The sequence below is a fragment of the Octodon degus genome, unplaced genomic scaffold (genome assembly GCF_000260255.1).
Source record: "Octodon degus isolate 3935 unplaced genomic scaffold, OctDeg1.0 scaffold00036, whole genome shotgun sequence".
Taxonomy (NCBI): domain Eukaryota; kingdom Metazoa; phylum Chordata; class Mammalia; order Rodentia; family Octodontidae; genus Octodon; species Octodon degus.
Genome location: NW_004524612.1, coordinates 12,578,232 through 12,597,775, shown reverse-complemented (window position 1 = coordinate 12,597,775; position 19,544 = coordinate 12,578,232). Strand labels below are relative to the sequence as shown.

General features: G+C 51.9%; 1 protein-coding gene across 1 annotated transcript in view; it reads right to left on the bottom strand.

Moving 5' to 3' along the window:
• Dpysl2 (dihydropyrimidinase like 2) overlaps positions 1-19,544 on the bottom strand; it is a 61,958-nt gene that overhangs the window by 5,345 nt on the left and 37,069 nt on the right. Inside the window, exons 5-11 of the mRNA XM_004630681.2 lie at positions 18,983-19,044; positions 18,469-18,549; positions 17,944-18,012; positions 14,278-14,398; positions 6,143-6,299; positions 5,653-5,794; positions 2,859-3,029 (exon numbers count right to left, since the gene is read on the bottom strand). Coding sequence (XP_004630738.1) covers positions 2,859-3,029; positions 5,653-5,794; positions 6,143-6,299; positions 14,278-14,398; positions 17,944-18,012; positions 18,469-18,549; positions 18,983-19,044 — 803 coding nt within the window. The remainder of the gene's footprint in view (positions 1-2,858; positions 3,030-5,652; positions 5,795-6,142; positions 6,300-14,277; positions 14,399-17,943; positions 18,013-18,468; positions 18,550-18,982; positions 19,045-19,544) is intronic.

Here is a 19,544-nt window from a genome sequence, read left to right as displayed (position 1 = left end):
GTCGCCCCCATCACCCCAGCCACTTCCATGTCCTCCCTTCCCAGCCTTGAGCCTGGAATCGCCTTCCCTACAGCTCCAAGTTTGAAAGAAAACTAACTGCATGGAAGGAAAATGAGGGGAGAGTGTGTTTGTAAATGTTGCCCAAAAGTCAGGAAAACGACTCTCCTATGAGCAGCCACTGCCCCACCCAGCCGAGCACACATGTACCCCGAGGTTGGGTACTGGGGAGTGGATGGGGCCCTTCACATCAAACCACATCCCCAGCCTGTTTAGGGTTTTCGGTTTGTTTGTTTTAGATTCTGAGAGGTCTCACTAAATTGCCCAGGCTGGCCTCAAACACATGATCCTCCTGCTTCTGCTTTCCAGAGTGCTCAGGTTACAGGAAGTTGCCACCATGCCCACCGGGGTCAACATTCTTAGGGTCACCTCCAGTGGCACTGCTGGGAAAAGGTCTGGATGGGACTCGGGAGGAATGGGATCTGCCTTCCAGAACATTCCCTCCTTCACGTTTCCTCTCTGTCATTCCCACGGAGAACCCAAATCCAAGCGCCCAGCCCGGCGGTCTGTGACACATCAGGAGCCTTATCTGCCCTTCTCCTCACCTCTGGGAAGCGGCCTTGCAAGGGCGAGCAGCATTCTATCCACTCAACCTTGACTGAGAAAGAAGCTGCCGTCTGGCAGGGAACAGCCGGAACAATTTCAGGTTCTAATTCTGGCCCAACCGCAAAATCGCTATGTAACATTAGACTGGTCACTTAAGCTCTCTACACCTCCGTTATTTATCTTCCCACTTGGCATAATAATACCAGTGCCTTTATGGGGACGCTCAGAAGACAGATGAAGGGGGAGGCGAAGTTAAGAGTCATCTGAGGAAGTGAGTTCACCACAAGGACATTGCGGGGGGACCCCCGAGCATGGTCATGAATGGGTGCAGCCACTGGCCACGCTGCCACGGGGGAAGAAGGGAGAAGGCTATAAATAAGGAGCTGAGCTCCCTTCCGAGAATCCACCACCACCCTGGTACCCACAGGTGCCACAGAAGCTGGAAGGTGGCCCAAGCCCCCTCTCCAAGTAAGATGGGATCTGGACCCAGCAGAGCCCAGTCCCGCCACACACAGATGTCAGAACCTACCCACGCCACCACAGCACTGGGCTGGTATCTGTCCTTGCCACCCCAGGCCATCCTGGGGGGAAGGGGTGGCCTAGAGTCATATTCCCTATAGAACTGGCTTTCTATTTTGAATTTCATCCCAAACATCCTCCCCATTCATTACAAATTTGCCTCAAGATTCAAGTGAAATCAGGACACAAAACACTCTGGCCAAAGCAAGACTCTCCAAAGGGCTCTCCTGGTCCACGCTTTCTCAGTTTAGCAGGGTGTGAAGGTTTGTGTCTAGTTGTCCCCCAAAGCCTCGTGCAGCCATGGGGTAGACTTCTAAAGGTTGTCATTAATTCTCGATCCAGGGCAGACGATGGGTGTGAGCGCCACACCCACAGATAACCTGAATGCAACACAAGGAAGGGAGAGACGCTTGCTCTCGGCCACGGCCGCTGCTCCTGCCTTTTTGCTCTTGCTATTTTGCTGTTTCCTGCCACCATGAACTGCTGCCCTCTGCCATGTGCCATTCTGCCTTGGAGCCAGCTGAGTATGGACTGCAACTACCACTAGTTATGAGCCAAATAAATCTTTCCTTCCTTAATTGGGGTACTGGGTATTCTGTCCCAGCAATGAAAGAAAAGTAACCCAGACATAGGGACATGATTTTTTAGTCAGCAATCAATGGCATCTATCACTTCGTTAATCATGGGACACCCAGAGATCTTGCTGAACACTTCAATCTCAGCTGAGGACCTGAAACACTGGCATACCATGCACCCCAAGCTGTGGAGCCCAGACCAAGAGGCAAGAGCAGACCTTCAGTCAAGAACAAGTGGCTGAGAGTATTCTGCTATGTGGGAGAAGTCAAAGCTCACCAGGTCCTTTAGGACAGTCAGCGAGAGTGGCTGGACACAAGAAAACATGGCATCTAAAAGTGGAAGTGACCAGTGCACATCTCAGGCCTGGACACTGGACAGCTTTATTTAGGTTGCGTTATTACTAGGATCCAAAGTGCTCCTGAGAAAGGTCCCTTGTACTGAAGGCCTTGCTGCTGATGGGCTTCTGGGAAATGACTGGTCATGAGGACTCTCGGCTCATCAAGAGGAGTAGTCAGAAGGTGGTGCACTATTAGGATGGGATGGAAACAGAAGGTAGGATCTAGTGAAGAGAGTGGACCATAAGGAGGAGACCTTAGGGACTAGATACGGTCTCTGGGCTCTGCCTCTCTGTCTCTCCCCCTTTCTCTCTCTGCCTCTTGGGCGCCGTGATGTGAGCAGCTCTCTCCACCACTCCGTTCGCCATAAGCAGAGAAACGGTGGCGCCAGCTGACCGTGAATTGGAACCTCTGAACTCATGAGCCACAAGACACCATTGTCCTTGTAGCCGATTTATCTCAAGTATTCTGTGACAGTGACAGAAAGCTACAACAGGTCACTTAATCGAGTATCATAAGAGATGCTGCACTAAACCATAAAGAATGGAATGTGAGTGACTTCTAGAAACTTCTGACGATTCAGTGTCATTTCGGGGACTCTTGAAAATCTAAGGATCGGGAGGCCAAGATCCTACAACAGACCAGAGGAATGGGCTTACCCATCTCACTAAATTAATGAAAGAACTGTTTTTCTTCTCAGCAAACTGCACACTACAGCCACGGGAAAAGTCACTCTCACCCAGCACAGTCGCTGCAGAAGCCCTGGGGGGCCTCTCCCGCCCCCCTCTTCCATCCTGTGGACCAAGCATGCATGGTGAGCCTTACACTGTTGTGTGTCTTGGCCGAGACGGTCTTCATGCTGTCAGGGTCCCAGATGACCAGGTCTGCATCGGATCCCACGGCGATGCGGCCTTTCCGGGGGTAAAGGTTGAAGACTTTGGCCGCATTAGTGCTGGTCACAGCCACAAACTGGTTCTCATCCATCTTCCCAGTGACCTGAAAAATACACAGGTGCACGCATGCACACACGCACACACATACACACGCACGTGTGTACACAAACACAGCAAGGGTCACAACTTTGAAGAGTAGAACACTACCTAGCAATACAAAGGCATACACTTTGACACACACAACTTAAATGGCCCCCTCGGGGCTGGAGAGATGGCTCAGTGGTCTAAAGCACCTACTTGGAACAAGCTTGGCAAAGCACAGGGACCGCAGTTTGATCCCCCAGCACCACATGCCGGCCAGCCCCTCCCCCTGGTGGGCTGGGCTGGCCACACACACACACACACACACACGCTAAATAAATGTAAAAAATAATAATAATAATAAAAAAGATGCTTTAAACAAAAATAAAATGAAAAATAAATGGCCCCCTCAGTAAAATACAGGCACAGACCTGAGTCCTGTCCCGCCAGCCTACAAGTCTTAACCCAGGCTGGCGTCTCATGTGTGGCATACAGCAGGACACACAAGCTATGTCGTAGGGGCCAATCACCTTTCCTCAAAATTCAGCAGCACAACGGGCAAAGGAAATGAGCTTGCATTAAGCGGGAGGAAAATTCCAGGATTACCACAAAAGAGAGGGAAAAAAAGACACAAATGGCCAAGAGGCCTCTGCAAAATAATCATGCTCATCGGTAGTTAAAGAAAGTAAGTGCTAAGCAATGAGACTCGGAATGCACTTGGCGGTTCAGCAACCCTCTGTCTTGGTGCTCATAGTGAGAAAACTTGTTTGGCCTGAAGAAAAAACTGGGAATGCCCTACATTGTCGGTGGCACAGGAAGTGGTGCGATTTCTCTGGAAAGGGGCTTTAATAATATATGGTAACACCTTTAAAAATATATACACTTTTGACTCAGCAATGCTACTTCTAGAAATGCTTCCTACAAACATACATAAGGATGTGTCCAGGGATGTGCATGCAGAGATGCCTGACCCAGAGAAAGCACTTGAAGCACCACAAATGCCTCACCAAAGGATTATAGATGAGGGCCGGGGAGATGGCTCAGTGGAATAAGTGCTTCCCTGGCAAGTGCAAAGGCCTGAGTTCAATCCCCAGTTCAAAAAAAAAAAAAAAAAAAAAAGGAGAAATTTCTTCATGATATATTAGTGTTTACCAATACATAGGCCGAGGATATAGTTCAGTGGCACAGCACCTGCCCAGCAAGTGTAAGATCATGAGTTCGATTCCCAGTACCAAACAACAAAACAAAAAAGAAGCCAAAAAACAAAGAATCCAAAAAACAGTATGAATAATGCTAATGCGATTTGCAATTGCTCATAGCATACACATTTGCACATTTGGGCATTAGCAAAAAATGAGAAGACATTCACCAAAATATCCATTATAGTTATATCTGAAACACGGTGACTTTATTTTATTATTTTTTTAATTATTTATTTATTTGGTACAGGGCCTCACTACCCAGCCCAGACTCATAGTAATTCTCCTGTCTCAGCCTCCCCAGTTCTGGGATTATAGGAGTGCCGCCACGCTGCATCTCGGTGGCCAGCATGAGGCACTAGGGTTCCAGGGCCATCACAGCCTGTGGTACCAGGGATCAATCCCGGGTCCTAGTGCTTGCCAGGTAGGCACTTAGACTGCTGAGCTATCTCCCCAGCCCAACAAAGTGTTTTTAATTTACATAATCTAAAATGGCCTAAAAAAAAAAAAAAAAAAAAAAAACAGGAAACTAGTTATTACATGTTAAAATTAAAAAGCCAAAAGGTGAAGGTGTGGTTCAGCCAAGCTGATCAGAAGCCTGTGTTCAGTAGAAACCCTCTCAGATTCTCTTGAGGAAACATAGTCCCATCGCCCAAATGTTAACTGAGAATGACACCCAGTGGCTAGGGAAACTTCTTCCTCACTGACAGGAGTTACACAGGGTATGATCACAAAATATGGTGAATGTTTAATTTTTTTTTTTTACTTATTAGAGTGAATCCCACACAAAATCCTCCCTAGTTTCGAATACATCCTGAATTCTTGCCACTTTCTGAAGAAATTCTGAAAGTTCTCTTTCATGATTATCTGTTTTTGAACTCTCATGGCTGCCTTGATGTCCTAAATCCTTCCAAAATGACCTTTCTTTTGGGGGAAGAACAAGAAGTCACATGATGCCAAATCCAGTAAATGACTTGGATGACGGCACACTGTAATGTTTTCATCTGACAGAAATTGCAATAAATGATTTTGAATCAATTCAGGACACAGAAGCAGCCATGACAGCCCAACTAAAGACACCAACGAAAGAGGGCTTCCAGAACTGCTTCAGAAAGCAGCAACAGTATGGGATAAGCATGTCCAAAGCAAGAGGGAGGATCTGAGAAGGATTATTGTCAACGTACTTTCACTGTAGTAATGTTAATTTTTATATTCCTCATGTTCTCACCACATCTCATACTGAAGTCTCCGTAGATGATAATGATGAGCTATGTGTAATATTTAGGAGAAAAGTACCCATCAAGAGTGGATGTGGATTCCCAAACCTAAGAAACCCTGCCACACAAGTGCTAACTTCTAGAATGTTCTTCGTTTGCATGTCAAGGCCAGCATGAGCCCCACAACCCACAGAGGAGGCAGGTGAAGACTAAGGCTGGTGCTCCTTACCACAGCCTTATCCCAGATGACAGACATCCGCTCCTCAGTGCCATTGGTGCCCTCGGGAATCAGAGTGAAGTTGTCCTTTCCTACAGCCTTCTGGGCAGTGTTGAAGGTACAGTGGGCACTACCAGTGACCTGGAGGTCTCCACTGGAAGGAAACACACAACATGCTGCTGTAGCTTCATTGTAACACTATGTGCTTCAGTCTGTCCTGTGAGGTATTTGAAAGGTGACACCACACCACTGAGAGTGGGGTAGGATCCTTTGGACACCTCATTTACACTCTCTGGCTGATAGTCCTGATGGCCCAGGTCTTTATCAGGAAGGCCTTCCCAGGAAGATGACATAGAGCTAATTCTTTGTTCTTGCTAGAGATCCCAGTTTGGTGACTAAGGGTCTATTTTCAACCCTGCCCGTGGCCACCATGTCTCACTGACTGAGTCAGTATGGTCTGAGGAGACAGAATGAGAAGTGTGAGCAGGTCACCAGGACTCACCACGACAGCAAGGAGTTCAGGAAGTCTGGAGTGGTCGGATCGGGGCTCAGGGGTGGGGAGGTGACAAAGGCGGCAGCCTTGGCCCAGTTCTTGCTCCAATAGTGGGAGCCATCGGTCCCCAAGCTGGCGGTGATAGGCTCACCATACACCACGGTTCCTGATAATGAGAACACAGGAAGCTCAGTCTGATGCCATGTGGAAGGAGGCCAGGCTTCCTGGGAGGCACCCCCACCCACAGGCAGGCACTCCACCAGGAGACTCAGCTGTGCCTCACAGGCAAGGAGACAGATGTGGTGAGGTCAAGTTCCCCCACACAGAAGGTCCACACTGAGCATGCACACAAGAGTTTCGTAGGTCCCCAGCTCATGGAAGTTGATACACCTGTCTCTGTGTCCCGAACACCTTCAGGCCTCTGCCTCCTGGCTGCTGATCTCCAGTAAAAATCTCCAGCTCAGAAGGCTTCCAAGCACCCAATCCCACCTAGACCCCTAAGTGCCACCTAGACGCCCCTTTCATGGTGACCAATGGACCTGGCCACACTGTGAATCCTCTCTGACTAAGAGCCAATGAGAGGAAATCCTGAGAGGCATCACCAGGCTGAGCACGTAGTGTTGTCTATCCATAATCCCAGCACTCAGAAGGCTGAAGCAAGATTGCTGTTGGTTCAAGGCCAGCCTGAGCTACAAGGTAAGTTCAAGACCATCCTGAAGTGCATAGTGAAATCCTGTCTCAAAAAGACTCCCCATGAAGAAAAAGTGCATCACCTAGCTTTCAGAGCAATCACATCGCCCTCCAGATCCACCCAAGGGACACCTGGATCCCTGCATTCCCCTATGAAGAAAGCCACCCAGACAGGCATCAGTTCCACAGGTGATACTGTTTGTATGAGACACAACAACCTTGCACAGCTAAGCCACTGAGATTTCAATTTCTACAAATTTCAATTGCTTATTACAGTGTCTGAGAAAGAGTGCAGCTCCTCGATGCCTGGATCACGTCCTCTTCTCTGTCCAATCAGAGAGCCCGAAAGTTGTGAGCCATTTATACCCTCCGAACACGCCAATGCTTTAGTTTCTTAAATCATTCTTCCCTTACATCAGGCTCTCAGCAAGCCACCCAGCTCTTTTCAGCAGAGCCTGGCAGCTGGAATTCAGGCTTATGCTGACCAGCAACACCTCCCCAAGTCCTGCATCCACTCTGGGGACTCCCAGCACGAAGTGCATGGAAACAGAACCTTTTCACCATTCTCTTGCAGAAGAACCTAAGGAACCCTTCTGTCTTCAAGGATTTTAAAGCTAACAAACTTCCTCACTGGAACAGTTACCACCCTCACTACCCAAAGCAGACCTGCTCCAACACCACACAAGACTCAACTCATACATCATCCCCGTTATTTCTCTCCCTACTTCATGGTAATACCCTGAAGATCAATTACCTGCTTGCATACAGTAGCCAGTCAATGAATGTATGTTAAACTGATTAAATGATCTCAGAATTTATTAAAGGCAGCAGAGCTGGAATTAGATCTCAGGTCACCAAATTCTCCTCCCCTGGTCTCCTCAGACCCTGACACAGGGCTGACCCCCACTCCATGTCACAAAGCGGAGCTTCAGTCTTCAAAGACAGGGCCAAACAGGTCTCAGTCAGGAATGCGCCTGCCTGGCTCTCTATAGCCTTTCAAAGCCTTATCACTTGATAATGCTCCAGGACACCCTCTTTGCCTGCCTCTCAGGGAGCTGGCTCCACAGGGCTGTGCCCTCCTGCCTCAGGAATGCCACAAAGGAGCCGCTATTCAGGGAGTGTGGGATGCCAGACGGGCAGCCCACTCCAGGCCCTCAGGGACAGTCCTCAGACAGGAGGGTGGGCTCCAGAGCCTCATGAGCCTGCCCTGAAGGAAGTGCTGGGAAGGAAAGGTCCAATGCTCAGGGTGTCTGCAAGGGACCTCTGGGTTCTTGACCTCCTCGAGGCCTGCCCACTGTGCAGCTGAACGGGCCCCTGCAGCTCACCCCAAGATTGGAAAACTCCACCTAATGAGAAGGCCTCACTACTGCCAAAGCCCTTTATGAGATGCAGATGGCTGTGAGCGGGCAGGGGAGTAGAGCTTCTCACGGCTTGCTGGTGCCCAGTCTGGGAAACAGCCCACAGGTCTGCTTAGGTCTGACTCTCTCACTCAGCCAGGGCCGGGGTCCTACTCAGAAGTGAGGTTCAGATAAGTCTGAGAAAAAGTATCCAAAATGCTACAGGTTTCCTGGTTTTAATCCCTGAAAAGGTTCATGAGAGCGAAGGTGGTTGGAGGAAAAAAGTACTTGATGGTCTGTGAAAATCTGAGGACACATGTCCCCATTTCCCGGAGTCCTCACTTAACTGGCAATCTCTCGCCCAACCTGCTTCCCAGTCCTTTGGAATCCAGAGAAAAAGGAAGGGCCAGTACTGGGACGAGATGGACATTTAGATCTGGAATGTTCCTTAAAGTCTCACATGCTCAGAGGTGGGGCTGCCAGAAGGTGACGAGGCCAAGGGATGCCACGGGATCATCAGTGGATTCAGGCGCTGACGAGGCCATGGCTACGCATGCTACTGGGAGGCAGGCCTGGCTGGAGGTGACCTGAGTGTGACCTGCCAGGGAGTGTTCTCCCCCTCACTTCTCACGCTCCCTCTTGGTCACCATGCTGCGAGCAGCTCCCCTCCGCCAGGTCCCACCACCATGTCATCTCTGCCCTGGAGCCAGCTGACTACAGACCAGACCCACTGGAAACCTGAGCTCACAAGCCTCTTCCTAAACTATGGATACTCAATGTTTCGCCGAAGCAATAGCTAAGTGATTAAAACAAAGAGCTGCACTTCTCCTTCAAAGTTGGGCTCCGAAAAGGGTGGCCGCTGGTAGCAAGAGCCTGGACACCCTTTCCTCCGTGCAGGGGAACACGGCCCTCCAGGAAGAAAGAACTCCGCTTTCAGCCTCTGGCAAACCCAGAACTGGGTCAGCGTTTCCAAGACTACTGAGGACCAGAACCTGCTTCCTTAGACCAAGGATGACAAGGACCCAGGGCTCACATCCAAGTCAAGATGAGGGCAGGGACAGAAGAGGTGGGCACAGGGAGGAGGGCTTGGACTGCAGCTCACTTCTTTGTTCTGTGTGAACTCCCTGATGGAGTCAGCACTCCTTGTTGTGTCTCAACTCTGTTTCTGTTCTTCAGCCCCCAAAAGCAGGGCAGGCATTCCCCGTCACATCCAAGGCCTCTGCCTCCACAGAACATGGCTCCACCTCCATCACCAGGGCCTTGGCCCCTCCTGGGGCTCCTCTCCCCACTCTATAAACACCGAGTGTGAGGGAGCCCAGGCAGGCCACAGACACCAGGGAGCTGCATGCCAGAAATGATTACCACTAATAATAATAAACCCCGGAATGGCTTAATTGGCCTTTCTGCACTTCTCTAAACACAATGCCGACGCTTTCTTGGCGGCCCGAGAGCTGCGCGGTTTTCCTCTCCAGGGAAAAGTCTCAACTTCGTGGGCTCTGACCCCACACCAGCCGCCCGCAGGCTCGCCAGCAAAGCTGGGAAATGCAGGGCTGGCGGGCCGCGTTTCTTCACAGCAGCCGGGGGCTCAAGTGCACTCACGAAGAATAACGCAAGGCGGGGGCTGAGAAATGCCTGACAGTCAGTCAGCTCCCATGAACGAAGACCAGAGGCCAAGCCCAAGCCAGAACAATGGAAAAATCCTCCAGATGTAGCTCAAAGCACAGCCACCAAAGCAGAGTGGAAAAACCAATGCAATGGACACACACACACACACACACACACACACACATGCACGCACACACGCACACATGCATACATGCATACACACTTGCACATGCGCGCACGCACACATGTATACATGCACACACACTTGCACATGCACATGTGCACACACACACACACACACACACACACGGTGCCCTGCCCCCCTTTCAGACAACCTATGCCTCATTCGCCACAGCAGCACATCACACTGTACCCCGAATGCTTTCAAGGAAACAGCACCTGAAGGATGAGCTGTTTGCCAGTTCTGAGGCATCTGAACGTGTTCTTGTCAAATGCAATTTAAAGCCACTAATGGCTCCATTTCCAGGAAAGAGAGCAGTTGTAGGACCCGCTGAGGTAGGTAATGGAGATGCACAAAACATCCCAATTGGAGGGCCCCACAGACTACGGCCACACCTACCTTCTCCTTCTGCTCCACCTCTTGTTCTTCTCCCTTTCCTTTTCTGGCAGGACTGGGAGCTGAACCCAAGGCCTTCACACTGGACTACATCCTGGCCCTTTTCATTTTAATTTTTTTTTAACTTGGAAACAGGGTCTCACAAAGTTACAAGCTGCCCAACACTTCTGAAACTTGCAGACTTCCTGCCTCAGCCTCCCAGAATGTGGGATTACAGGCCTGCAGTCTTCCTGCCTCAGCCTCCCAGAATGTGGGATTACAGGCCTGCACCACCACACTGAACTCTAAGAGGCAAGGCCCTGGGTGATGTGCACTGATCCTGTAGAAATCTGATGTCCAATTAACAAATATAGTGAAAATGGCCAGCTGCCCCTAATAGCACCGGACAAGTGGAAAAAGAAAAGAATGAATGCAGGGGTTCAAATTCCCAAGTGCAGCAACACACAGACGGTCCCCACGTGTCTACCACGTACCCTACAAGGCAACCTTCTGTCTCACAGACGCGGAACTGGCATGACTAAACCTGGGTTACGATGCACACTAAATTCCCAGCCTCGGCCTCTGCTACTCCCGTGAAGGCACTGCCTAGGGTGAGCTGGCTGCAGATCTCCTCTCCCGGGGCTCCATTCTGTCTCCTCCCCTCCTCAGTCCCAACTCCATCGCTTCTGTTTTCCTACTATGGATTTGGGAAGATTTTATGGCACTCACAACTGACTCACCCAGCACCCTGGAACCCAGTTCTTCGGTCAGAATCAGATTGCCCTGGGGCCCGCCCACCTCACACAAAGGGTTTGTTCCAGGTTGTGGTGGTCCCCACGGGCCCTGTGCCCACAAGAACATGTGCCAACGTGTGTCTTCTGTGGTGCTCCCTACTGACCAGAAGGATGCAAGAAACCCTGTCTAGAGCATGGGTTAGCATCCTCTGCAGCCACAGCTGTTTCGACGTTTCTGCTTCCAAGTCCTGGGGGTGGGTGAGGAGCACGGAGGAGGGGCCCCACCAGGCGAGGTCAGCAAGCTCTGCCCAGGGCTGCCATTCCCACGTGGAAGGAACCGGCAGCCACAGTGCTCACACAGGAACCAAATGCAGACTGGGGAGCCCTTGAGAGTGGGGGCAGGAATCCCAGTACCGCTCTCCAGTGGCACGAGCGGACGGAACCCAGGCTCAGCTGAGCAGTACAGGCCAAGGCGTTGTACTTCTGCATTTTTAGCTCTCTTCCAGGGAACGAGCCCGTTCGGCTGCCCATGAGGATCTAAGTTCCTCTCAAGAGCAAGCACTGTCCACCAAACTGTGGTCTTGGCTACATTTTCGTTTCCTTATCTGCAAGGTGAGGCGGATGAGGCACCGTCCTGCTGCCCAGCACAGAAGGACACAGACAGTGTGCATGCCAGGAGACAAGACACGGTCTCATTGGATCACCAGCAAAGAGAACAGCTCTCACTCGCACCCTCACCTAGCATCCCTGTCCTAGACACAGAACCAGCTGGTCCATAGGGGGAGGGGCCCACAGGCTCACTGAGAGGACACACCACCTCATGTCACTGGCACTGGGACTGAGCCCAGGGCCTTCACACTGAGCTGTATCACCAGCTCCTTCGTTTTTTATATTTTGAGACAGAGTCTCACTAAGTCATCAGGTTACCGAGGGGAGCTGAACTTGTGGTCCTCCTGCCTCGCTCGGCCCTCCAGAGTGCTGGGAGTATAGGTGTGTGATTCAGACCCTTTAACAGCCCACGTTTGCAGCGAAGTTTTGGAGTCTGCTCCAGCAGCCTGACCCTTCACAGCCTCTCTGCGGTGTAAAGAATCGATCTTCAGAAAAAAACCCACACCCTAGGTCACAGGTTCTTCGCCGTTTGTTTGTCTAACAAACTCAAGGTCAAGCCAGCCCTTCATTCTTTAATCATGAGGATAACCGGTTAGAGTTAGAGGCGCTTGCCCATATTATCTCATTTAAACATCATCCTCACCCCATTAAATAAGGCTCCATTACTGCTTCCCCTCCCCTGGCAGGTGGGAAACCGAGAACCAGAGACCTAGGCACAGCATCATGTGGCTGGTGCCCCGTGAAGCGGGTTTGATCAGCAACAGGATATGGATCCCACGGGACAAACTCATCATGCAAACTTCTCTTGTTTCCCTGCTGGGTGCTCTGGGAATCCTTGTGGAAACGTGAGGGCCAGGAACAAGTGGGTACTTGGGTCCTGGCAGGGGTCACCTCCACCACTCCGCCTGCCCCCACTGCAGTGAGCTGGGAGGCCTGACCCTTCCTCATTAGATAGATGAGCACTTACATGTGGAGGCAGCCCAGCTGACAAGGCCCCAATTCAGAAGGACGCTAGCGTGTTTGTCTGACTCGCTACTTGCTATCATCTGAGTAGAGAGTGACTGATAAAAAACAAAATAAGCTGCCCTGCTTCCCCTTCCTGGACACGATGCCAGCCGTGCCCAGGCTCCATGGAAGCACCAGGGCGGGCTGTGGCAGGTGTGCCGGGCTGAGGCTAAGCCCACATACATGCGGCCACCCTTAGTGACAGAGACACTGACTGGGTCACATCTGTGGGTCTCCTGGAAAACAAGTCAGAGCTGTTTCTGAGCAGGCTACATCAGTTTAAGTGACACTCTCTTACTCAGAAAAGATGGCTCCTCCAGGTAGCCAGGCGGGGGCAGATTCTGGAGAACACAGCAGCAATCAGGGTGCAAAGCCTCAGGGTCCCCAGGGAGCTCCAAGAAAGAAGCCGAGCTCCCTGGGGCCATCCGGAAGCCATGTCTCGTGGGATGAGCAGACTCACGGGTCACTGAGCAATTTCCTCCAGGCCTGTACTGAGAGACTCGCCAGAGAAAAAGATCCCACAGCCTTCTGGGCTCTGTGGGGATCACATCCCACAGACAAGTCCAGACGGAGCTCTGGAGGTCAAAGCGCTCTGTTACAGAGATAAGGATACAGAGGGAGACACAGAGACTGGAAAGAGAATGAGAGGGAAGGAGGGAACGAGAGAGGAGCCCACAATAAGAAAAAGAAAACCTGAAACCCAGTGAGAAATGGAGACCGAGATGGAGGGAGGTAGAGGCGAAGGGGCAGAAAGACATAAGAGGGAGAAAAGAAGCAAGAAGAGGCCCTTTTAACTACGTATAGTTTTGCTTTGTTTTTTGAGACAGGGTCTCATTGTGTAGTTCAGGTTGATCTTGAACTCACCACCCAGCCCAACCTGGCCTTGCACTCACTGTAATCCTCCTGCCTCAGCTCTGAGTGCTGGGATTGTATGTGGGCATTACTGCACCCAGCTTAGGAAGGATCTCTTTCAGAATGTTTAGTTTAGATCAAGCTATGGCCCGAGTCAAAGCCAACTCCAGCCCTCAGGTTCTCTGCGAGGGGCACCGATTCCCAAGCACTACACATGCAGCGACAGGCCACATTCATGCAGCAGGTGACGATGGGCCCTGCTGCATCCATTACAGGTGGGTGAGGTCCTGCGGGGAACATCCCCTTGTGAAGCACCAGGAGCTGTGCTTAGTGAACTGGACCCACAGTGCATACAGAGCCCCGCCACATCGAATGCAGCCCAAGCCTGGACGGGATGGGATGTGGGGTAGAAGCCATCCTGCACAGGGCCCTCGCCTCACCCTGGAGGACAGCACCTCCAGCCACCAAGGGGAGATCAGTTTTGCAAAGTAACCCTCACCACCCAGTGGCCGACTGACCCCGAGGGAACGTGCACCTGTGCCAAGTTTAATTACACTGCACAGGTCAAATCCAATTTTTCTACGGGGGACACCAGCCTCGGTGATGCTTCTGCTTTAAATAGACACGAACAAGGCCACAGCTGTGGAACAAAGGGAGGAAACCGGAGCTCCCTGCCCTGCTAGGCTGTAATTAGGTTAAGGCCGGAAGGTGATAAAAATGGCCTCCCTCTGCACCACACCTGCCCACTGCGCTCACCCTTCTTCCGGGCCTGGGCAATGACTTCCGCCGCGCTCTTGCTCATCACCTTGGTGATGTACAGTGGGCAGTTGGTCTGGTTGGCGATGGTGATGGACCTATTCACAGCTTCCGCCTCGACCTATGGGAGAGAACTGAGCATGAGGACTCCGGCCACCTGAGCGCCATCCTTACCCAGAACGCACGACACATCTGTGTCCTGGAGGGTTTCTCAATCCTGGTAGGCTGCAAGGATATGGTACTTCCCTCTGACCTTTCTCAAAGTGTGGACATCACCCAGGACCCTCACAAATGCAGATCCGTGGGCCTCATGCCCAAGCCCGCTAGTACCCAGGGTTGTACGAGAACCACGGCCCGCAGACACTGGCTAATCTCAAGCTGGGACATCTGTTCTGCCTCCCTGGCCCTGGGTCAAGACCTTCAGGGATAGAACTTTTGGGCCGAGCTTCAGTTTCAGGCCAGCACCACCTACGAAATAATGCGCACTCACAGGGCCGGGGAGGCAAGCAGGTGGCAGTGCTGTGTCCACCAAGGGCCTGTGAGGCCTCAGCGTGGGCAGCCAGTTCAGTCTGGTGGGGTCTTGGTACTGCTGTGATGTTTGCTCAACAGCCCGCAGCGAAGACACCCCGGCTGGTGCTACGGCTGGCAGGCGAACCGGCAATGTGACTTTACAAAGGCAGGTGAAAATGTACTACAGCCGAGCTCTGAAGGTCACCATGGAGTTCTGGTATTTCTCATCACCCAATCTAGGCAAGATGGTGTGGTGTGAATGCTTGAAGGTGAACGAAGAGGCCACTAGCACCTGCTACGCACAGCAGGTGCTCCCAAGGGATTTCTGCAGAGATGCTGTCCCTGCCTTCCCTACAGCAGGAGCTGGGCATTCCGCAGGGCTGCAACATCACATGAACAGCAGAGCTCCCGCCCCAGGAGACTTGGGACTCAAGGAGGGCTCGGCAGGGCTCAGGCTCAGCTTCTGCCCTGGCCTTTCCGGGTCAGCTACAGAGCAGACCTAAGACAGCTCAGAATGGCACGGCTCAGACATGGAAGAGAGACGTCAAGAACTGCACAGGCAAAGCAATGGCTCTTGAAAGCACTCCAGAACACCCAAATGGTTTTCATTCCTGGGATAGCTGAGGGCCCTTCCAGCCCTCCAGGCCCTCCCTCTTCCTTTTCTGGCTGGATTCCCCAGAACCAAAGTTCTGAAGTTCTAAAGAAGCACCATTTAGATTATTTGGTAGGAATAATCCCCGGGCCCTGGCCCGTGTTGCATTGGACAGTGAAACATTCTAATGAAGGGGGACTAGGAACCCCAAATACCTCATCAGGGGGCTGCTCTACCCTGCTAGAAGTGGCCCTGGGAGAAGAGCTGGGCTCCAGGGGCCTGTCTGGATTTGCTCATTCCCTAGGAATGGAGTTCAAACCTCATCCTGCCCCAGCCAGCAAGAGAATAAACTAAAACATTAGCTCTTAGAGGACATCAGGTAAGCCCCAATTCTCCACGTTCCACCCAGAACATCGTACCTTTCTGTGTTGCTGTGTACATCTCTGATATACAACAGTTTTCCACAACTCTTAACTCTGGATTTAAATAGTATTTCTTTAAAATATTGCAAAAATAAGTGGGACATGGTGGTACACACCTATAATCCCAGCACTCAGGAGGCTGAGGCAGGGGTTAGCCATGAATTTCAGGCCAGCTTGGGCTATACAGTGAATTCAGGGCCACCATCATACGTTACGTAATGATACCTTGTCTCAAATAACCAAAATTAAAATAAAATGGCTTCAAAATAAGTAGGAAACTTTAAAATCAAATCGGGAATTCGGAAAGTCATCTACTCCATCTTCTCACTTTACAGATGAGGCAACAGAAAGCCCAGAAAGGGAAACAACACACCCAGGGCACACAGCAGCTCCCACCAGCCCTGGACCCCAGCTTCTGGCCCAGCACAGTCTCCCGTTCTGAGGCCCCGATGGGAGGTCCCTGTTCTCCGAGGGATTCTCCATTACCATATGTGAGTCCCCCCTACTATCTTCCCAGACATGGAGTTTCACACTGTTCTTCATGCCCGCACCCCCTCCCTTAGCCCATACAGCTACTTCTGTCAGCCTCTTTCTCCCCAGCTCCCTAGGAGTCCCTCTTGGCAGCGACCACAGCCCTCTTCATGCCCGCACCCCCTCCCTTAGCCCATACAGCTACTTCTGTCAGCCTCTTTCTCCCCAGCTCCCTAGGAGTCCCTCTTGGCAGCGACCACAGCCCTCTTCATGCTGTCCCGCAGCCACTCATCCGCCTCTGGAGGGTGACTTCCAGAATCCTGTGCTCCTGGTCCATCTTCTTGGCTAAGACCCAGGGGAAGCCCTACCAGTTAGCTTGGGAAGAAAGAAAGCACACAGTGGCAAGAGAATGTTCTGGAAAGTTTCAGTACAAGCTGGCCATCTCTATGCTAGTTATGGAAAGTTCTGGAGAGCGTTTGGAAGTTCAACCGTATGACATTAGCTGCTGTTCCTACGCACGGCCGACTCCTCCCTCTGGGCTATGAGGGTTCACGTCCATTCAGAGCAGTTCCATATTTTATTCTCTTTATCACCCACACAGGACTTAGCATATGACAGAACCCTCTTGGCAAACTGGAAAGTGTTTTCCCAAGAGCCAGGAACATCCAGCTGGAGCCCGGGGGCTGAAGTTGAATCTCCTTCATCTCCCTTCAAGCCCATGTGACCTCCTCACCTCACCACGATGCCAGGCCCGGATCAGGGCCCCACCCCACATCAGCTGAGAATCGCATTCTCCAAAGATGGCACTGTCACAGGGAGCCACGGGGACTCTGCAATTCTCCCTGTGACAACGGCCACAAGGGGAGCTTCCTGGGCTGAGCTGTGTACAAATGGTTTTAATTTTTCTGGTCAAAGGAGCAAGCAGAATTGCACCTCCCTGTAGCTCTCTCCTTTCCAGGCAGCCCAGGCCAGCTTACTTCCTGTTTGTGCATCCTGCTCTGCAGGTAGCTCGAAAGCTCTGAGACTTTACTGCCCCTTCAGCTTCTGCAGTCTCTTTCTTCAAGCAAGAAGCTAACAGTTCGCCTCCATCCACCCAGTCCCTGAGGAGCTGCTCTCCTCACCTGCCTCTCTTCTGTGGCCTCTTTCCAGGAAAGAAGAGGACTGGCCCCTTCCTGGGACGCCCTCCTCCATCTCTTTGCCCAGAGCTGCCAGACTCCTCCTCAGTCAGGCCTTCTGCCCATCACCAGGAGCAACTTCTGGGAAGCATTTTAGAGCTACAACTTCCAGCTGAGACACAGTCTTACGCCCCTCACCATCCACAGTGCTGTCAGGGCTAGCCAGGCCCTGGGCCGAACTCGTCTGCAATTTAAAAGATGCCAGCCAAGTCGCTGGTGATTTCATGACTAAGGTCACCCTGCACAGGCTTATGGTGGGAAAACACACACCATCCCCGTGAGAGGCGTAGAACAGTGCTCTGATCCACAGTCTCACGTTCGGGGACTGGCCTTAAGTTAGGAGCTGCTAAAGCCCAGACTGTAGGAAGCTACTCTGGAAGTGCTTGTGTCTGCTCAAGAAAGGGCGAGGAGAGCCACAGCGTAGGGCACAGCGTCAGCTGCACGGGCTCCGCATCCCGGGCACAGCGAGGCGTGCGTCCCGTTTGCAGATGCTCACCTCCTCAGGCCGGCTCAGCACGTGTCCCTCGGGGCCTGTGATGCCCAGATCCAAGATCCTCTGCTGCTCCTGAAATGAACACAGACAGCAGGCGGTCAGGGGAGCCAGACTTCAGGAGGCGCTGAGGGCTGCAGGCCTGGACACAGTACCAGCCCAGCAAGGTGTGTGACACTGGCACTGCGGGCCACTCAGCAGGGACCCAAGGCTCACGGAGAAAAGGGCTCCCCGCCCATCCCCAGCCCCCTGAGTAGGACGATCAATGATACCCTCCCCAAACCACTCAGCTGTCCCTGCCTCAGCGTGGGACATGGGTGTGACAAGGCAGCTGTGTCTCAAAGAAGAGACTAGGAATGGGCCATGTGTCCCACGTATACCCTGTGTTCAGCTGCACCCACACCCAGCACAGACTCCAGGCTTTCTGGCACCCTGCAGCACTCAGCTACCAAAGTCACCCATCTTGCCTAAGGCCATGTCCCTGGCCCTAGTCCCCGGGGTGAAAAAAGGGCAAAGAGGAAAGCTCTGTACCTCTGCAATGATGTCCCCATTTTCCGCGTGCACTTGGGCTATGGCGCCAATATCCCGGATCACACTCAGGACTTCATATATCTGAGACAGGGGAAAGCGGGATCAGAGGCAGGAGCCCCTTCCTGTGGGTTCCGTTTCTGCCTCCTCTACGCTTAGCCAAGCCCCGAGGCTGTGTTCCCAGCCACTTCTGGCAGAGGAAGTCCCCTCTGCCATTCACAGAGGGAGGCAGCAAAGGGTGGGAGGAGAGCTGAGGGGCTCGGGGACCACACCAGGTTCACTGAGGAGGCTGCACACCCTGCTGGGCCACACTGTCCCCCAGCTACAGGGACCCAGGGTCAGATCCAGCATCTGCCAGGGCATAGGCCCTCAGCGCACTCCCCTCCCAAGAGGCTGATTACAGCTAACTGAAGCCAGCAGCCCTGTCCTGTGCCACTAAGGGACACTTATCTGGTGGTGCCACTAATGGTCAGCTGACACGTGGCAGTGAACCTGTCTAAGGAGATGACTTCCTCACCTGGGAATCCGTGAGCTGGAAGCGATCTTTGAAAGCCATGTACACGAGAAAGGAATTTACCCCTAAAGGACAGACAAAAGAGAGAGGAAGACATGATTTTCAATAGCTAAACAGGAACCAAATAATCAGAAAGGGAATGAGACAGTGATAGCATCATGATTGTGCATACATGTGCACATGTATGTGCGTGTGGGAGATGGAAAAGAGAGAGAGACAGACACAAAAAACAGGAAGGAAATGGAGTAAACTATCAACAACCAGGAATTCTGAAAATAGAGCTCTTGAGAATTATTTTTAGTACCTTTACAATTTTTCTGTAAGGTTAAAATGTCACCAAAATTAAAAGCCACAATATTCATCCCCACGCCCACAACAGCACTGTACACAGTAACTGGGGGGCAGAAGCAACTCGAGCGTCATCGATGGACACAGAAACCACCAGTGAGGTCCCTGGCACGGCGGAACGTGGTTCAGCCTCTGAAGGAAGCCGTGATGCATTCTGCAACCCGGGTGAGCCACAGACATGGTGCTGCTGTGTGCAACAGGCCACTCGCAAAAGACA